At 35.5% G+C, this 19,068-nt stretch overlaps 1 protein-coding gene across 1 annotated transcript in view; it reads right to left on the bottom strand.

The window, feature by feature from the left end:
- Positions 1 to 1,420: 1,420 nt before the first annotated feature.
- Positions 1,421 to 19,068, bottom strand: part of LOC148944792 (uncharacterized) — a 180,451-nt gene continuing 162,803 nt past the window's right edge. Inside the window, exons 8-10 of the mRNA XM_089100315.1 lie at positions 12,076 to 12,255; positions 9,962 to 10,109; positions 1,421 to 5,498 (exon numbers count right to left, since the gene is read on the bottom strand). Of these exons, the coding sequence (XP_088956441.1) occupies positions 1,494 to 5,498; positions 9,962 to 10,109; positions 12,076 to 12,255 (4,333 nt within the window). The 3' untranslated portion in view covers positions 1,421 to 1,493. The remainder of the gene's footprint in view (positions 5,499 to 9,961; positions 10,110 to 12,075; positions 12,256 to 19,068) is intronic.

Raw genomic sequence — 19,068 nt, 5'->3', positions numbered from 1 at the left:
AAGCGCAGAAAGAAACACAGAGCAACTCACAGTTTTTTTTCTAAATGAAGATCCATCGTTGTCCCTTGCAGGCAGACGATATTAGATTGTTTATAGAAAGAAAATGAAGCAAATTCCAAAAAAAAGTTAGAAGAAGTAGAAAGTAAGTAGGTTAGTAGATTTTTAAATTAAGAAGTAGGGGAGTCGTAAAGTAAACATTCTTCTTTCTAAATAAGGAGAAGCGGAAAACACTGTCAACCACATCGTCAATGTGCTAGGCAGTGTCATATTTGATGAAAAATTTATAAATTTAAATTTTACACATTTTTTGCCACTTCAGCACCTGTTGCTTAAGTAATATTACTCGTGCTGTACAAGCGCCACACACTAATATTGACAACGTTTTCCCACAACTTTCCCCACTTCAGCACTTGTTTATTTGAACTAGGGCTGATTATAGTTTACATTCTGCAAAGTAATCTTACTCGTGCTGTACAATCACCACACATTAATATTAGCAACGTTTTTCCACATCATTAATATTAACAACGTTTTCGCACTTCAGGACATGTTGTGGTGTCAGATGCCTCGGACCACTTCCCAGTTTTCTTCTTTTAACACTGAGCTAACATAAGATTGGCAAAAAAAAAATAAATTGAAAACCCAATTATAGCAAATTCTAATAGCTTCAAATAATATATGATTGATCGGGATTGCCAAGGGTCTTTTTGACTGCATGAAAAAATGAGACTTTTAAAGTTTAGACCTACCATAGAATCACGTATCATAAACGTTACAACAATACTCTAAAAAAGAAAAATATTTTATACCAAGATTCAAAAGTGTGATAAAAATTTTAATAATTTACAGGGTTTAGGGGTTGATAATATCGGTACTGCAGTCAAATAGGGTTAACGCTACTTGCGACTTTTTAAGATCAGAACACATTTTGCACTTTACTGAAAACAGAATAGGGTTTAAACGTTCTCTCTTTTTAACTTTAATGAATTCAAAATAATTAAGACTTTTTAGGAATGAATCAGTAAATGTTAAAATATTAATCCACATTCTTTTGTTTTCATTTATTTATTGATGGTGATTTATGGTAGTTGACAAATTATTGACTTTATTTCATCTCGTCTTTTGTTTAATATAGTTCTTTAGTTTTCTTTTAAAAGCTTCTTTTGTGGAAAATTACAAAAAAAATAATTCCAAGAAGAATGAAAATGAACTTATGGAAAACCTTATATTACTAACTCGCAATCTTCAGGCTCACTAACTGGCTGCTTCAGGTTGTATTTTTGTGTGTATATTTTGCCTATTTACATGTTTCGGATTTATACAGCTCTAGAGGAAATAAAAGACTGTTTGAGTACTTAAAGATTATAGTTATGATGCTTAGGCACCGTTATACTGAATTCCCCACAAGTTTAAAGGACTATTAAAATATATAATAAAATTTAATTAATATAATAGGCACTATAAAATTAAATAATTTAATATAAAATAATCCTTCAGGCTCCTGACAGAAACTCGGAAGGTAAAATACCGGTATCATGTGGCCTACTTCGGTCCAACAGTTTAATGTTTGTTTTCACTGGTATCGTGTTTATTGGCTGAACAGCCTGTGCACTATCACTCAAGGGGACACTGGGATTGTTGAAACCGGGATTGGGATTCTGCGTCCAAACACTGCTCGTCCGTCCATTATTAATGAACCTCATTTCCTGTTCATCTTGTTTTGAGCTAAATGGATTTATATAACTCCAAAAATTTGGGATCCAAGAGCCATATCTATATAACTTGGATCGCCTTTTGTTAGCTGGCAATTCTATTTCAGAAGAAGGAGGAATCAGATCGAGTGACAAAGCTTGCGGTCTTGGATGGTCTTCCATTCTAGCAGCTCTAGGTCCTGGAGACTGATAAACCCATGGTTCTGTTTTTCTGTAATTCATTGTGTCGGCCCTTTCAATTATTTCATCAGCTCCAAAGTTTTGTTTAGTTAAGCCGACTTCGTCAAAAGGGTCCCTATTCTCAGTCGTGAATGGAATGGGTCGAAGTTCTTTTTTCCCTGGTCTTTGCTCCTTAGGATTATACACCAGAGTTGCTACTTTTTTGTGACCTCTATTCCTCCTCAAAGACAACGGGGAGCTTATCTTCCTTTTTTTATTTGAAAGATATAAAAACGTGTGTGGAGATATTTGATGGTTTATTCGTTCAACCGGAATTCCAAATGGATTACTTATAGCAGGGGATTTATTACGTTCATCAATAAAATGTCCCAACTGCTTCTCATCATTCTTATCTATCTTTGAGGTTTTAAAAAATAAATTCTGACTGCTTTGTATCGTTGGTAACAAAACATCATGAGGCTTATACTCAACAAGTGCAGTCTCAGCCGTCAAGGACTTATGACTAGACTCCGTAACTCGATCTTCTGCTCTAAATTTCAGTAGGGTTACTGGCTGTTGCTGGTACTGTTTTTTGTTGCTGACCCTACTGCCTTGTATCTGCCCCAAATACTTACCCAAAAATTCGCTGTTTTCTTTTGGATACTCTCTTGGAGCAGCCGCACCACTAAGCTCTGGCAGATCATATGGAACTAGAGGCTGTACAGCATCGTGAGTGGTTTCAGTGGAAGTTGATATTGACTTATATGGCAATGTAGTTTTAAAAGAATCATCTATAACAGAACTTGTACCTTGTGATTTAACAACTGAACCTTTCTCTTCTTTTTGTTCTGTTGGTGAAAAAGTTACGGAGGCTCCCACTTGTGACTGAAGGGATTCTAAATTACGCTGCATGCTTGTATATAAAACGGTCTCATTTTGTAATTCAGTCACAGCATTTGCTTTTGGCAATTCACTGATCAAGTTTTCCTTTCTTGACAGGCTTTGAGCTCTAGAGCGCCGCACTTCTGTTTGACCTACATTGACTAACTGAGCCACAATAAGGCTTGCATTATCAGGAATCTCTGTGGCAATCGGTGGTACTGAAGTTGTTAGCTCTACAGATGCCATAATGGTAACAAGACGTGTTTTCAAATCATTTTTGCTGTGCTGATTTTTGTCTTGCAGAGGTTCTTTTGTGCCATGGTTAGTAGTATTAGGTGAAACATTGATTGAAAGGCGACGATCTCTGGTTTTTTGAAAATTTAAAGATTGACCGCTTGGAACGTTCTCTGGATTGATTGCAGCTGAAGGTATTTTACTTGAACTTTCAACTTGCGTCTTTATTAAACTACTAAGGTTTGTAGGAATGTTTGGCGTCGACCCAAGTATATTTGAGCTTGTTAAGTTAGATATATTATTAGGATTCCAAGAAGATATATTAGAGAGACCACTAAAATTTCTAAGTGTATCTAGGCCACTAAAATTCAAAGGCTTTATTTCAGGCAAATTATTTAAATTGAAAATAGATGTTGTAAGCTTCATACTTTCATTTAAAATGTTACCTAAATTATGACTTGTGAGGTTGAGAAGCGGCGCATTCAATGGTAGAACTGTTTCAAGACTGGGAAGGTTTAATGGTGGTAAGCTGCTTAGATTGTGAACAAACTGTGTGGAACTTTGAGTAATGTTCAAAGCAAGTTGGTTAATGCTATTAACAGTGTTATTAAAATTTAGTTGTAGCGGTGAAAAAGCATTAAAAAGAAGCTGTCTTGCAGGGTCTTCCCGTCTTTTCGTGATATTTTCGATGTCTTTTCTTGGTTCTTGTTCCTCACCTACTAGACGGTTAAATTCAATATTAGATACGTTTAATCCTGTTAGAGCTCCTGATAGTGTGTGTACTGGCAGAGTTTCGATTCGAACAGCATTGGGAAGAAGTGATGCATCACTGCTTAAGTTATTCTTAGGGAGTATAGACGGTAATGGAATATTATGCTGAAGCTCATCTTGTGACTCATCTAACTTAGTATTTTCAATTAGATGTAGGCTTGCTTTTTTGTCTGAACTACGATTTAAGTGTGCCTCTTCTTTTCTATTTCTTTCTGTCTCAGTCTTTCGGCGTGTTTTGTTAGTAAATTCACTATCTTGCACTGTGCTTATATTGTCTAAAATAGCCACAAAATTACCAGGAGGCTCACCCTTCAACACACCACTGTTAAGTGGGGACGATGTATGTCTTTTTACCGAATATCTTGAAAGGTAAGGATCACCTATTCCGAGCTTATCGTTTGATGTACCTTTTATAAGTTGAGGACTGGTAATTACAGTTCTGATTGTTGAAATTTGTAGACTGTAATCTTTATCAGATCTATCATTATTAGAAAATTGAGCTTCCGTTTCATCTTCATATTCATCATCATAGTATTGATATTCTAAGTCAGTGTCACTAAGTAGGTCATCTCTTTCAGTAAAAGCAGCAGTTTGATCTTCATATTCTTCTGTCTGGTTTGGCGCTACCATCATTTTTAAGGACCCATCAGCGTTTCGATAAATTAAAGTACGTTCAGTTTGATGAATTAAGTTGTTCTTCTGTAGCTGTCTGTTCTTATTGTCAGGTAACTTTTCTAGATTAGAAATATCATGAGGCCTAAAACTTTCATCAAAAGTGTCATAATATTTATCATTAAAGTTCGAGTCATCAATGGTATAGTCACCAGGTTGATGATGTTGACCATTATCATTATAGTTCATCTTCGGCATTTCATCCACATATTGCGAATACTTAATATCTTCTTGCTCTGGATAATGGGGTCTAAATTCTCTGTAACTTTGCACGTTCGGTTCATTTTGTTGATGAAACTGTTCACGGTATCTATTTCTAGGGTTTTCTTGGTGCTGATAGTCAAATTTTATGTTTGAGGTACCAAACTGTTTCTTTACCTCTCTTCGCTCATTGACTGTTTCGGCCTTAGGTGCTGAGTCTTGAATAAAATAATCCTGAAGGGTTGCTTTATTGTTAGTAAACGGAGATTGTCCTGGAGCATTTACATAAACAACTTCAGGAGGGAACTCAGAAGTCTTTGAAGGAAGTACACCTCTTGGAGGCTCATGGGCATATGACTGTTGGTAGTTGTTTTTATTGTGGGCAAAAACGCTTTCTACCGCAGGAACTGAAAGATCTCCTTTCGGTGGAGCCGTTGCAATTTGAGACGCAGGTCTAGGTAAAGGGTATACTTCAATTGTGTAATTACTGTTTCGCTCTGGTTCCCGATTGAGTGACTCTTCTTTAAAGTCGATGTTTAATTCCTGGATAGGTTTGGAGCCAGGTGGGGGATAAAACTCTGGCCTAGCCCTATTTGGTCCCTTATGTCTTGATCTAAAGTGTCTTTGCAAAGATGATATGAATCTAAGACGCGGAATAAGGGATTTTCTGTTGGCCACTCTTATGTTTGCTGGAATGTGCTGCTGCAGTAAACTAACTGGAACAGCTCCGTAAGGGAAGATAGCAGCAGTTCCGTTTGCGTCTGAAATTCTCTGGGTGGTGTTCAAGTTGAGCAGACGACCAGTTGCAGGATCAAGAAGCTGAAGTTTCTGATCTCCAATATTGACGTCACCGTAAAGACTCACAACCTATAAAATACAAATTCAATTAATGTCTGAGCGTTGTCTCTAAAGTGTTTCAGATACTAAATTCTGTTTTGGTTTGAAATAGATACTAATAACTCAAAAGCGCTGAACTCAGTCTTAAAAAAATATACAAAATAGCTGACCAAAATGAATATTAACCACAATTTGTCTTGTGATTGGCTAAAAATTTAACAGGGCTGGACGAGTTTTAAGACAAGTTCAATGAAGTATCGATAGTGTTTCAGAATTAATCACCTAGTGTAGGCATGCACAATCATCTTAACACGCACTTTGTAAGTTTCATGCAGACGAGATCCGGCGTATTCCCCTCAGATGATTCCCAAACCCCACTAGGAACCCCCCTCCCCCGGTGAAAAATATCCTAAACAGTTTGCCCCTGGAAAATCCTCCCCATACGTAAAATTAAGCATCCAAAGAAAAATTAAGACAAATTAAAACAACGAAGAAAATAAGGGATAACAGAAATTCTACCTATATTCCGAAATACATATAAAATATAAGGCATAGAATGAAGGAGTGGCTCAGGCCATTAGTAACCCAAACTCCAAATAAAAAAAACATAAGAATTACTAAATTTTAAAAATTATCTTTTTATCCTGATTCCAAATATATAAAGTTCATTAAGTTTAATGCCACGCATCAAATGCGTCGAGCCTCAGAAAATTTGTCTGATTTTCGAACAATGAGGAAAATATCCCCCAAAATCCAAGATATTAGTAAAAATCACACCATTAAATTCAAAATATTAGACAGCCCTACTATGGGCGTCTAAAGCTCCTATCTATAAAAATACAAAATTTATTATTTTTTCAGAAGAAAGATCATGAATGCGTGTCTATTTATTGTTTTTTTAGGGTTCATCTTATCGAACTGATTGTCTTAGAACAATGGAAGAGGGCTCATTCAAACGAAAATTAAAATCTAAAACCCTTTTAAACTGGTCAAAAAGATTTTCCCACGGGAAAGTGACGTATTCTGCCATTTTCTGGTACATAACTACAACATAGTGGACCAAGTTTCTATCGATTATAAACTGTGAGACAGCAAAATAAATTGGAAAGTATCTAAAAACTATATATGGAGGTTCCCAGTTGTGCAGGAAGTAATGCCTCAAGATTGCGTATTCGTTCCTGAAAAGTTACGTAGTCCATATAAATACAGGTACTTGAGACTGGAAAACCTTTTGATGTACGCTTAGTAGACGATATCCAATACTTTTCTGTGAACTGGGCTTGATGACTTTTTGAAAAGTTTCTTTAGTTAAATCATTGCTTGGTCCTTGTTATTAAAATTAAATTAGAAAAAACTGCCCCTCAAAGGTACCTCAGATGAGAAAACCTTCTGACACACGTCTAGTGGACGCCTTCTCGACCACAAGGGGTGAACTAGTATAGTGTTCTACAGTTGTTGGCAGGCCATCATGTATGGGGGAGGGAGGACGCCCTTCTCCCAATTTTTTCAGCCAGTTGTATAAAAAATTTCAATCAGTAAAATGGTGGCGCAAAGTTTAACTATTTTTTTGTCTATTATCGCTTTCACAGTTTTGCCAAAAAAAAAAAAAAAAAAAAAAAAAAAAAAATCTCTGAATACTTATGAAAATTTTAATACTTCGATAGTTTTGTCATTTTATCACTTGTTAATTTTAATTTTTGGCAAAAGAAATGTTGACAAATTAAAATTCGAAGTTTATAAGACGTGTTTGAGTAAGTGCTGTGACTTTGATTATTCTCCTCAAATGATTTATGCATTTGTGAGTAAACAAACCCTTTCCCAGAAATTATATTGGGTCTTAGGTCCTCCCTCCAGTCCAAGTTTCAGGATACGGCAAAAAAAAAAGAGACAGATTTGGTATTTGTGCTTCTTTGCAAAAGAAACGTTGGTTAACTGCAATTTGCAACTTAAATACGTATTCGACCAATTATTGTGACTTCAATGGTTTCTTCTTTTAATAATGTAACTTCAATGACTTCCCCCTTTAGTATCGTGGCTTCAATACACATCTAGCTTTTTTGGTCGAGACGCTAGTCGGCATTAATATTTCAAGATTTGGGGAGTCGCCAAACTGTGATATTTTAAAGCCTGCCATTGCCCGGATTGTAGGCATCATTTTTTTAGCCTTTCTTGGGGAACGTCTTTCTTCGTGTCAAATTTAAAGTGTGTCAGCAGTTTTGATTTTCCAGTCACTTCACTGTAAAGCTACCACAGAGGCTACTAGCCACAGGGCATCATTTCCAGGTAAATCAATCAAATATTTCTCAAGTCTTAGCTTGTGTAAACTATTTTATAGTCTATTGCCCCTTTGCTCGGCAGCTTTGCTGCTCCTTTTTTAATTCATTCTCTTATCTGAAGTTAATAATTACAACAGCCCTAAAATGCTAATTTTAGTTGGAATTATAACCATTTGCAAAATATCGGCTGACTACGTTTTGATTTCGTGCTCGAACTTTGTTAATTGTGTACTTAGCCCTCAAACTTAGCCCATTTTTGCACAAAATTAGGGCTAACCCGGTTTTTGTAATGAGTGTACCAGTAGCTTGGGCTTCACTCGTGTGTATTCTGATTTTACTTAGTTCGTTTTGTACCATATCACCAAAACTTTGTGGCTTGGACTAAGCTAGCTTTTGCAGAAAGTCGGGGCTTAATTCCATTCCCACTAAAATGCATTTGTGAAGAATAGACTAATTGCACAATCTAGGGCCTTGACCTTGCACTATGTCCGCCTTCTACCAATTTAAATTTTTGAACCTGTCAGCCAGTTCGAAAGAAATGGCTACTTCATTCATAGTTGAACTTTCACCTGACAAAATTGAGAGTTGCGAAGGGAACCAAACACTTCTGGCCCTTAAAAAAGGCACTAGCAGTAGTCGATTGAATGAGCTGCCTCCCGAGTTTCTATAAACATCCGTTGCAAAGGAAGTGACCCGGGGGAAAAATACATGCTAGACAATATCTCTTTCCAAAGTCAATAATATTGCACTTCATTTGTGCTGTAATAGTGTCCAATTGTTAATCGAATAAGCCGCCTCCCAAGTTTCTATCACCCCTACGCCCGTTTAATAGGAAGTAGTATGGGGGGAAAATACATAGACACATCAATCTTTCCAATATGAACACTATTGCACTATCTCTGTGATATAGCTCATTTCTGCGCACTCTCATATAGTATAGTCCAGCTTTGTTTCTCGTGAGGGGAAAAGGACAACCTGACTAAATATAAAAGTTATTTAATTGATTTGAGGACAATTGATCCATGGTATGAGGAAATTTTATTGAAATGTCACTATTCATTTTTTTTCCTTGACTACTATTGTTAATAAAAAGATATATATAACGGAGTACAAGGAAAAAGACTGAATTTGAATTAAAAAATAGTAGCTCTATTTTTTTTATTTGAAAGTTATTTTGTCCGTCTGAGAGGATAATTACTTCACATTTGACGCATCGTGTAACACCCTAAGACAAATGGGTGTAAAACTGTGACATAAGAATGGTGTATCCTGCCAAAAGAATAGAAGGTTTTTGTTTTTGGATAAATCCCTTTCACTTTCATTCTTAATGATTTCAGCTGACTGAAGAAGTTTTTATGGGATGAGTAAGAGTGGTAGAAAAAAAGAGAAAGAGGGAGGGCGAAGGAGATAGAAAGAAAGAGGAGGAGTGCGTGTCTGTAAGTACTTCACAAACTTTGCCAGGTCTTTTCCACGTCCCAAACTATTCCCCCAAGTCTGAGGAGAATAACCCTTGCCCCCTCTCTCCTCAAAAAGTTTGTAGTGTTACCTAGAACTTTATTTGGCTTTAGTTCTTCTTGTTAATACGGCTACCAAATAGTTTCGACAATTTCTATAGGCAATCTTGTTGCCCCTAGAGGAGCCCCTTTAGAAAATCTGTAGACTATAAGGACTAGAAACAAATTTGTAGTGACCTTTGTAATTAGGATGCAAATTTCATAAGACCCTATGATATTAATTAAATTGTCATTTTTAGTTATATTTTTAATTCTGCATTTTTTTTCCTCCATGTCTCTGCCTCTGTCTTGTAGAGAAGGTATACAAGGTATGATTTTTGTACTTTAAATGAATGCTAGTTATATTACTTTTTTCGTAGTAATAATGTTCACCATATTTAATTTTTATTTTTTTAAGAGAAAATTTTTCCAATTTCCCAGTAGAAAATAAGATAAATACACAAAACTCAAAAGATGTAATCCTATAATATATTCCTGTGTATTTGCCAGCATTGACGGAGTTAGAAATTTTCCCTGGGGGGGGGCAACCAGCTGGAAAGAGGGAGGGGGATTTTCGGTATTCTGTCCAAATTTAGTTTTACATGCACTTTTCTGTGGAGAGGTGAGTTTTCTGGGGGAAGCGGGAAAATAACCCACGCACAACCGATCCTAGCCTTGCCCATACTTGTTATGTGAACGTCACCAAATATAAAAACAAAATCACCTTGTTATTAATATCTGGAATTTTCCATATTTGGTCAATATTTGGAGAATAAATATCATAAATAACTGGGATACAGTCTCCCTGATTTAGAGTAATTGTTGTACTGATGCTAGATGGCAGAAGCAGTCCATTCTTGCAGTAAGAAGCACTGAAATAAAAACATATCAATTAATAAATTGCCAGTACTTAAGTAAAAAAGTGCTATGCAAAAGAATTTGTTTAGGTGGATATTAACATTAGCAGAAGATACAGAATTTCAAAAGATACCATTTTTCCAAGCAAGGGCGTATCCAGGATGTCCAGGATGTTATTCAGCGGGGGGGGGGGGGATGTTACAATTTTTTTTAAATCCATCAAAAATGTGTTTATATACATTTTTGTAGCGTTTTTTACGAGTCGGACAAAATTTCGGGGGAAGGGGAGAGAGGGTCAAATCTGAAAGCCCTCTAAACCCGCCCCCTGCATACGGTTTCGAGGGATGTTCAAAAGCACCGAAAAATATATCTATGGTCACTGACATAATTATTCACACAATGGTATTGTTCAAAATTACCGGCCTATTAAAAATAGTGATTAATAGCTATGGAAATATAAACAGTCCCTTGAGTTTTTATGCGTGACTAATTTTTGTTGTTGTATATTATTAAGCCTAATATATTCACCAAGCGTTCTTCAATCGTGTTCATTTAGTTTTTTTTTTTGTGAACTTATTGTTTACTAAGCTTTTGTTTATTCTGTGGTTCTTTTGTTTAGTTTTCATGGCTAACCTTCACTGCTGATAGTTTATATATATTTGTATAATTTCTTTATATATATATATATATATATATATATATATATATATATATATATATATATATATATATATATATATATATATATATATATATATATATATATATATATATATATATATATATATATATATATATATATATATATATATATATATATATATATATATATATATATATATATATATATATATATATATATATATATATATATATATATATATATATATATATATATATATATATATATATGTAATCCTCGTTTTCTCACCTTTGTTTATTTTATTTTTCATTTATTCCTTTCCTCTATTAGTTTCATATGTCATGTATAGCCAGTGTGGTCTTAGAATGTATTTATTGGGGTTACGTCATCCCCAGGGGCATAGCTAATGGATTTTTCAACTAGGATGAAGCAAATAGCTATCTCAACATTTTGATCGAATGATTTTGAAGAACAGAGGCATGGAAGGGGGCCAGTTTGGTCACTTAAAAATGGCATTATAAATTTTTATTTCTGTTCGATTGAGCCCTCTTCCGATATTCTAGGATCATTGGTTCGATAGTATCACCCATGGGAAGAAAAAAAAACGTATCCATGATCATTCTTCTCGCAAAAATACTAAACTTCATAGTTTTGTAGATAGGAGCTTCAGTCCTCTGCAGTAGTACTCTAAACCTGATCATGCGATTTTAACTAAGATTTCTTGACTTTTTGGTAGTCCCCCCTTTTTTTTTCAAAAATTAAGCAAATTTTCTTCGGTTCGAAAATTCTGATGGGTAACATTAAACTTAATGAATTTTATATATATGGAATCAAGATAAAAAACCAATTCTTTTGATGTATTTATTATTATCAAAATTCTGATTTTAGAGTTTCGGTTACTATTCGGCCGAGCTGCTCTTTACTTACAGTTCGTAACCATGAACTGTTTGATTTGGCTTAGTCCCTTTTAATTCTGCCAGTTCTAATTCTTTTTGACATTTTTATAACGTTTTTGACATTTGATTTTTCTTTTCCTAACTAGCTATGTTATATTCGTTTTGTTTTTTTTTTCTTTTGCCGAGTTTATTGACTCTAAGTGTAAATTTTGCCCATCTTGGCTTGCCGCCAAGAGAACCACAAATAAGTCCAGATTTCCAGAAATAAACGGTGTTTCAACAGTTGATCAGCAGTTCTTCACCAATAGTTCGCCGAAAAAAAAAAAAAAAAAAAATTCAGTGTTTTTACCTCCCTGTAAAATTTATGTAACATATCACCCTTTAAATTAATGAACTTCGGTGTTATTTTTACGATTAAACGAAAAAAGAGACCAAAATTACTTTTTTCCAAAGCTATCCGTAATAACAAGCTTGTCAATACTCCAATAAGCAAGACCACTGCTTAACCATCCGCTGTAGGCAGTGTAAACAATACGTATTTTGGTCGGTAGTTCTTGGAGGGGGTGAGACACTACCATTCTTACTAATTTTCCACCACTTCGAAGCTCATCGTCAGGTCCCCTGAAAAAAAAAATTATTAATTAAAAAATGAACAACTAACTGCAACGGTCTAAATTTCACGAAATAGGATATTGAATGTCCCGGAACCTAGCCGAGTTTTGATCTAAGGAGGGAGAAGGTTGCAGAAGTTTTCAATTTTTACATGCAAATTAGTTCTGAAACAACACTTAGGCAGAAATGTGATTGAACTATAATCAGGATAACAACATTTTTAACCTAAAGCCTTTATTCGCCTAAATCCAATTGATTAAGAGAAACCACAGCTCATTTTCTTTTGGCATCGTTATGACGTTCATTTAACGTATCTTGTTCGTGGTGCTATTAAAATATTTATTACTTTTCCAATTAACCCTTATCATTTTTGAACGACTTTAACGACTTGCGATTGAAGCCGTTCTTTAAGTAGTTTATTCGCATATATTAATGTTTTTTTTTGTCATAAATTATTGGTTTTTTTTTACAAATTATCAGAAAGCATCAAGATTTAATAAATAATAATAAAAATAATAAAAAATAATAATTAATGATAATAAATAACAATTTAATAAATTTGATAAATAATGATAAAAATAATAATAAGCTTGTACGACTTGGCATAAGCACCTTATTGAATTTAATAATACGATTAGTAATCAGTGTTTTTTCAATGTGTATCATTAAATATTAGTTTCAGCAGTCACTGTAATGAAGAGTCGGCACTATAACTGCTATTGTGTTTATTTCCCCTAGTTCTATCCTTCTTTCGCCCTCCATATATCCCTAATAGCTATACCCACGCAAGGCTGTAGTCAGAGCGTATAGGGTTTTGATCCTCTACCCCCAAAAAGTACAAAAAATGTCACAAAAATACAAAATTCTCGGCTCTGTAATAGCTAAGAAAAACACTTTCTCTAGATAAATCCCTCCTCCTCTACCACCCTCCCCCACAGGCACACATAAATTTGACAATAATAGAAAGAGCAGGACATGGGGGCGGATCCAAGATTTTTTTAGGGGGGGGGGGGCAAAATAGGTTGATCCGATAAACTTCCATTAAGAGCAATTTTAATTAACGCAAACTTGCGTTAATTACGTATATTACACTACTTTAGTCTACGTTGGGAGGAGGGAGGGGCGCCCCCTCGCCCCCCTGGATCCGCCACTGGTAGGACAAAAAAATAAAAAAAATAAAAAAAAATCAAAACCAATGAAGACAGTTAAAAAATGCAAAGAGCTTTGGCAACCACAGGCGGATCTAGAAGGAGCCGGGGGGGGGGCAGGCCCCCCAAGATTTTGTCTTGCACCCTCTTTCCCTGTTTTTTTTTTTTTTCACTTCTTTTAGAATAAATTTGTCAATTAGGTCAATTATAGGCACCATTGTCACATTGCCGCCCCCCCATCAAGATTTTGCTCATTGGTGCCCTTGTCACACTACCCCCTCAACCCCCCTCCCCCATGATGTTTCTCTAGATCCGCCCCTGTTGGCAACAGACTCCTTTCAACTGTCCTCAGTGGGTAAAAATATAGATTGATGACCATGAAAACAAAACGCTTTATGAAGCTTATAGGGGAGATTGGTCCATACTCGGACGTTTTTTTAATTTGGTTCTATTTTTGTAAATTGGAGAGCTGATGATTTTTTTTTTTTTTTACTATACAAAAGGTCCAGCTCTACATAGTGATTTTTGTCCTATTTATCTGTATTAGCTTCCAATATTTTTTTTTATCGAAATTCACATGGACCACTTAAACCAGTATGAATTACTCAATGGTCTAAAGTGGGACATTAATATGACCTGCGGTGGGACATAGGACAGAATATAGCCCATCATTGGGCAGCTTAATCTTTGAATTTCCAGATCCTTCAGATATTCATTTCAGATTCAGATCAAAACTTTGAGATCAATTTGGTAATAAAAAACGCAATTGAGCATTCAGCAATTGAAAAGTCAGTGAATGTAAAGAACGACGATGCCTTTGAAAATGTTGTGAATGAGATTTGGTTCCCAAGCTTCTTCAGTAAATCGTCTTTCGAGAAGTATATTTAGTCGGACTGTTCCTGCAACTTCTATACGTTGCTTCTCCCACCATTCAACATCATCGAGCTGATCTTTGCAGTAGTTTCTGTCTTGTCCTTAATAATACCAGGAAATTAATCAGCTGCCATAGATGACTATTACAACACATGAAACGAATCAGAACTAAGTTCACAGTTATTTTCACTATTTATCCTTAGAAAATCGTCGAAGTTGTCATCAACAATTACAGCCTGAATATTTTCTAGTGTCATTTTCACTGAAGTGCTGTCACCAAACCAAATTTTCTTCAAAGCCTAATTGTTTTTTTTTATTGCTTTCATTTTTTCATTTCCTCTTGCTTTTCTTTGCCTCCCTTGCTACAAAGGCGGAAGTTCTTACCAGTCAGAGCAAGGATTTTGAGAGGAATATGAGCGGTCGTCCGACCAGTCTCGTCACATTTAAAGACTCGAACTATTATCCGTTAAAGAAGCACGGGTTATCCTGTTAATGGTCACACTTTTCGCATTTGAGTGAAATTCTGAAACAATATTCCTATTGAAAGACGTTGTCCATGATAAACTGGTCATTGTTAGCTACGACTTGGGATGAGGCCATCAAATTTGACAAGTCATTCCGAAACGTTCGTATCATCTCTATTCTAAGCCGCTGGTCGTACCGCAAAGTCTTTCCCACTTGCAACAGCATAAATATGCACATACTTGCGAGTTTCTAGCTTTTTAATACTGTAACACACATTGGCTGCAAGAACTAGATAGTTTTTGAGAGGTGCTTCTTCAACTTGGGCAAGCACCACTGGTAAGCTTTTTAATACTGTAACACACATTGGCTGCAAGAACTAGATAGTCTTTGAGAGGTGCTTATTCAACTTCGGAAAGCACCACTGGGAAACTATTTTCTCTATAAATCAGAATGATGATTTGGTGTCATCACTTAGCTTGACATATATTACAACTTTTCATTGCAACGCAGGTCAAATTTCTATGCTTAAGGGAACTGATACTTTGGCCAACATCAACACTTACAATAGCTTGTTTATAAGCTAAACCTTCTCCAATTGTTTCCAAATAATGTTTCGAATATACTATTGTATTCTCTTATCCTGGGATTAGTGACATCTTTTTGCAACATAGACCAATTGTATGATTCTTAATGACACTATCACCATACAATCCGTAGAAGAAGTTACGACTTGCAGAAATAAAAGAACAAAATCACACACAAAATTGTTCTTCCAGAAAAAAATATACCTACGTGGGTCCTACTCCTACTCGTCTTACATGTCGACAAGAACAAAAATATTTCCTGTCTTCTCTTGAACACGTTCTTATCTCCTAAATTTTAAATTATAAATTGCCCCAGTGTAACAGTATGAACCACTTTTTTTTGTCTGCCCCTATGGATCAGGAGGTAGTGCCATCTTCGATCTCTTCAGTCTTGTGTAATACTAACATGGTTACATTCAATAAGAGATTTATACCCGGCTGTACGAGCTATGTGGTGTCTGTAGGAAGAATTTATTTCACTCTAATGTGTTATGATGATTTATCAATAAATTTCTTATAATATAAGAACAGCATATGCAAATAACCTACTAAAAGAACGGCTGCAATCGGAGGTCGTGAAAGTTGTTCAAAAGTGATAAGGGTTAATTGGAAAAGTAATAAATAAATGTTTTAATAGCACCCCAGAGCCTGATGCGATAAATTAATGCCAAAAGAAATTAATTAATTAATGCCAAAAGAAAATAAGATGTGGTTTCTCTTAATCAATTGGATTTAGGCGAACAAAGGCTTTAGGGAAAAAAGATTGTTACCCAAACTAAAGTTCAATCATAACTACTTTTATGACTTAATTTACTATTTTCAGCATACGCCAGGTGGTAAATAAATTATTGAATGGCTGTAAGGTAGATCATCAAGATATTAGAGGTTGTCTTCAAAGCTTCAGACATACCGGTCACTTCCGTTTCTTTCAATGTGTGAATATTTTATCTTAGCTGTCATCTGTTAGTTTTAGACTTTTTTTTTTACACAGTAGCTTTTCAACTGAAAGTAAGGAGCAACATCAAAAATTAAAACAGACATAAATTATTCTGTATATGAGGGGAGCTGCCCTCTCCTCAATACCTCGTTTTTTACGCTAAAGTTTGACTTTTTGTCCCAATTCTTTAAGAACGACTGCTGAAACACAAGGGCCGTTTAATAAAAAGAAAAGCTTTTTTAAAGTACTAAAAAAAACTTCAGCGTGAAGAACGAGGGATTGAGGAGGGGGAAGTCCCCCCCCCCATGTACAAAATATTTTTTGTTTGTTTTAATTTTTAATGTTGCCGCTTACTTTCAGTTGAACAAAACTTTTTTTTTTATTATCAAACAGTTCGTGGAGAGACCCGGCTCAATAGTAACCAAAACTCTAATAAACAGAATTTTGACACCAGTATATACACCAAAAGAATCAAATTTTTATACTGATTTAAAATATCAAAGTTTCATCAAGTTTAGTTTTACCCACAGTTTATAGAATTATCCAGTAAGTTTATCGCAGATCATTTCTGGTCTTCGTTCTCGGTGCGAACAAAAAGCTCCTCCCACTTATTTGTTCACTCATGGATCAGTGTGTCTGCGTCTATCAATGAGAAATGGTTACAAAGTGCATTATTCGTAATAGCGGGTTTCCACTTATTTCCGATTTTTTCGCGTCTGACTTGTCTACCCGTGAAAAGATCTAATGCCGCTTATGTTTTTACGTTCTTTGGAGCACTTGCACCTCGGTCCGGGTTTTTATAATGGGTGAGATAGGGAATGATCATACTGGATAATTATATAAACTGTGGTTTTACCCCTCAAAAGATCCTGAAAAAATTTGCCTTATTTTTGAAAAAAGGGAGATACTCCCCCTAAAAGTGATAGAATTTTAATGAAAATCAATCCATCATATTCAGCGTATCAGAGAACCCAACTATAGAGGTTTCAAGCTCCTACCAGCAAAAATGTTTAGGTTTTTTATATATATATTTTTTTCCCAGGGGTGATCGTATCGATCCAGTGGTCATAAAATATCGCCAGAGGGCTCATTCAAACGGAAATTAAAAGTTCTAGTGCTATTTTTAAGTGACCAAAAATTGGAGGGTAACTAGGCCCCTCCCGCGCTCATTTTTCCCAAAGTCAGCCGATCAAAATTTTGAGATAGCCATTTTGTTCAGCGTAGTCGAAAACCTATTAAATATGTCTTTGAGGATGACTTAATCCCCCACAGTCCCCGGGAAGGGCTCCAAGTTATGAACTTTGCCCATTGTTTACATATAGTATATGTTACTTGGAAGTATGCAGATGTTTCCAGGAGGGAATTCTTCTGGTGGGGAGGGGGGTCAAAGGACGAGGCTATGTGGGAGGATCTTTCCATGGAGGATATTGTCATGGGGGAAGGGATATTTCTTTGACGGAGGCCGCCGGATTTCCCAGCATTATTTAAAAAAACGTTCAGAAATTAAATAAAAAAAAAAAGTTTTTTTAACTGAAAGTAAGGAGCGACATTATCACTTAAAATAAACAGAAATTATTCCGTATATGGAAGGGGCTGTCCCCTCCTCAATGCCTTGCTCTTTACGCTAAAGTTTTTTATTGTTTTAAAAAATAGAGTTATGACAAAGAGTCACACGTTAGCGTAAAGAAGGAGGCGTTGAGGGGGGGGGGCCAGCCCCTTCCATATACGGAATAATTTCTGTTCGTCTTAAGTTTTAATGTCACTCCTTACTTTCAGTTTAAAAAAAACCTTTTTTTATTTAATTATACTTAAAACCGACTAAAGAATGTAAATGAAATTGACAGAATGAATAGATCATTCATTGTCCATTACTTAAAATCTTCATTTTAAAAAATTTGTCACAAAAATATGACCAGTCTTTTTCCCTTCAAATAGAAGGAGTGGTCACAAGAACTTTAGAGGAGTCTCCAGGGGCGCCATTTGGGGGGGGGGGCAGGGGTGGGCCCACCCTAATTTTTCTGGGGGGCCCAAGTTACCTCCCAAAAAGGGCTTTTTTTTTACAAAATATACAGGAACAAAATTACAATTAGCAATTAGTCAAAATTTTGAAACTCATTTGAAATTTCAGAATTTTGAAAATTTTGAAATTTTGAAGTCAATATGTAGATTAACTTAGATAATAGTGCAACTGGGTCGTGCAAGGGTTGAAGTGACAGATCAGTTTCTGATTTTATTGATTCAACATCTTTCTTATGTGCTATCATGAGCAGTGTTTCCACTTCTACTTATTTTGGTAGTAGAATACTTATTTTTGGACTCTTCTACTTCCAAATGTTAAATCTATTTATCTACTTACTTTCTACTTATTTTTGGAGGCTTAAGTTTTCGTGCCGGCCAAGTATTTTGGTTTTGATTCCATTGAATTGTAATCCTATAATGTCTTATAGAATGGAAGGGTGCAATTGTTTTTAGAAGCGGCATCTTTGTCGGGAGCGGCAAAAGGGAAATTCGGGAAATTATAAAGATCAGTTTAAATGAATGAATTTTTTTAAAACCTTAAGGCCATCCATATATAGCCCATTTATTATTCGCCCAGTTCGCCAATCGCCAGTTTACTATCTACTATCAGTATTTGAAGAGCCATTGAGAATTCATGAGTTTGTCAGGAGCTCAACAGCGTAAATTGGCAGCATTGAAGAAGGAGAAAGAAGCAGAAAAGCAAGTTTCTCTGAACAGATGGATTAAGAAGCAAAAGCAAAGTGAACCGACTCGGCAAGTAAGTAACCTACAGTATTTGTGTTTTATTAAGTCGTTT

This window comes from Artemia sp. Qi Xiang Cuo, chromosome 14 (genome assembly GCF_049724085.1).
Source record: "Artemia sp. Qi Xiang Cuo chromosome 14, ASM4972408v1, whole genome shotgun sequence".
NCBI classification, from domain to species: domain Eukaryota; kingdom Metazoa; phylum Arthropoda; class Branchiopoda; order Anostraca; family Artemiidae; genus Artemia; species Artemia sp. Qi Xiang Cuo.
This window is presented reverse-complemented; position numbering and strand designations above follow the sequence as displayed.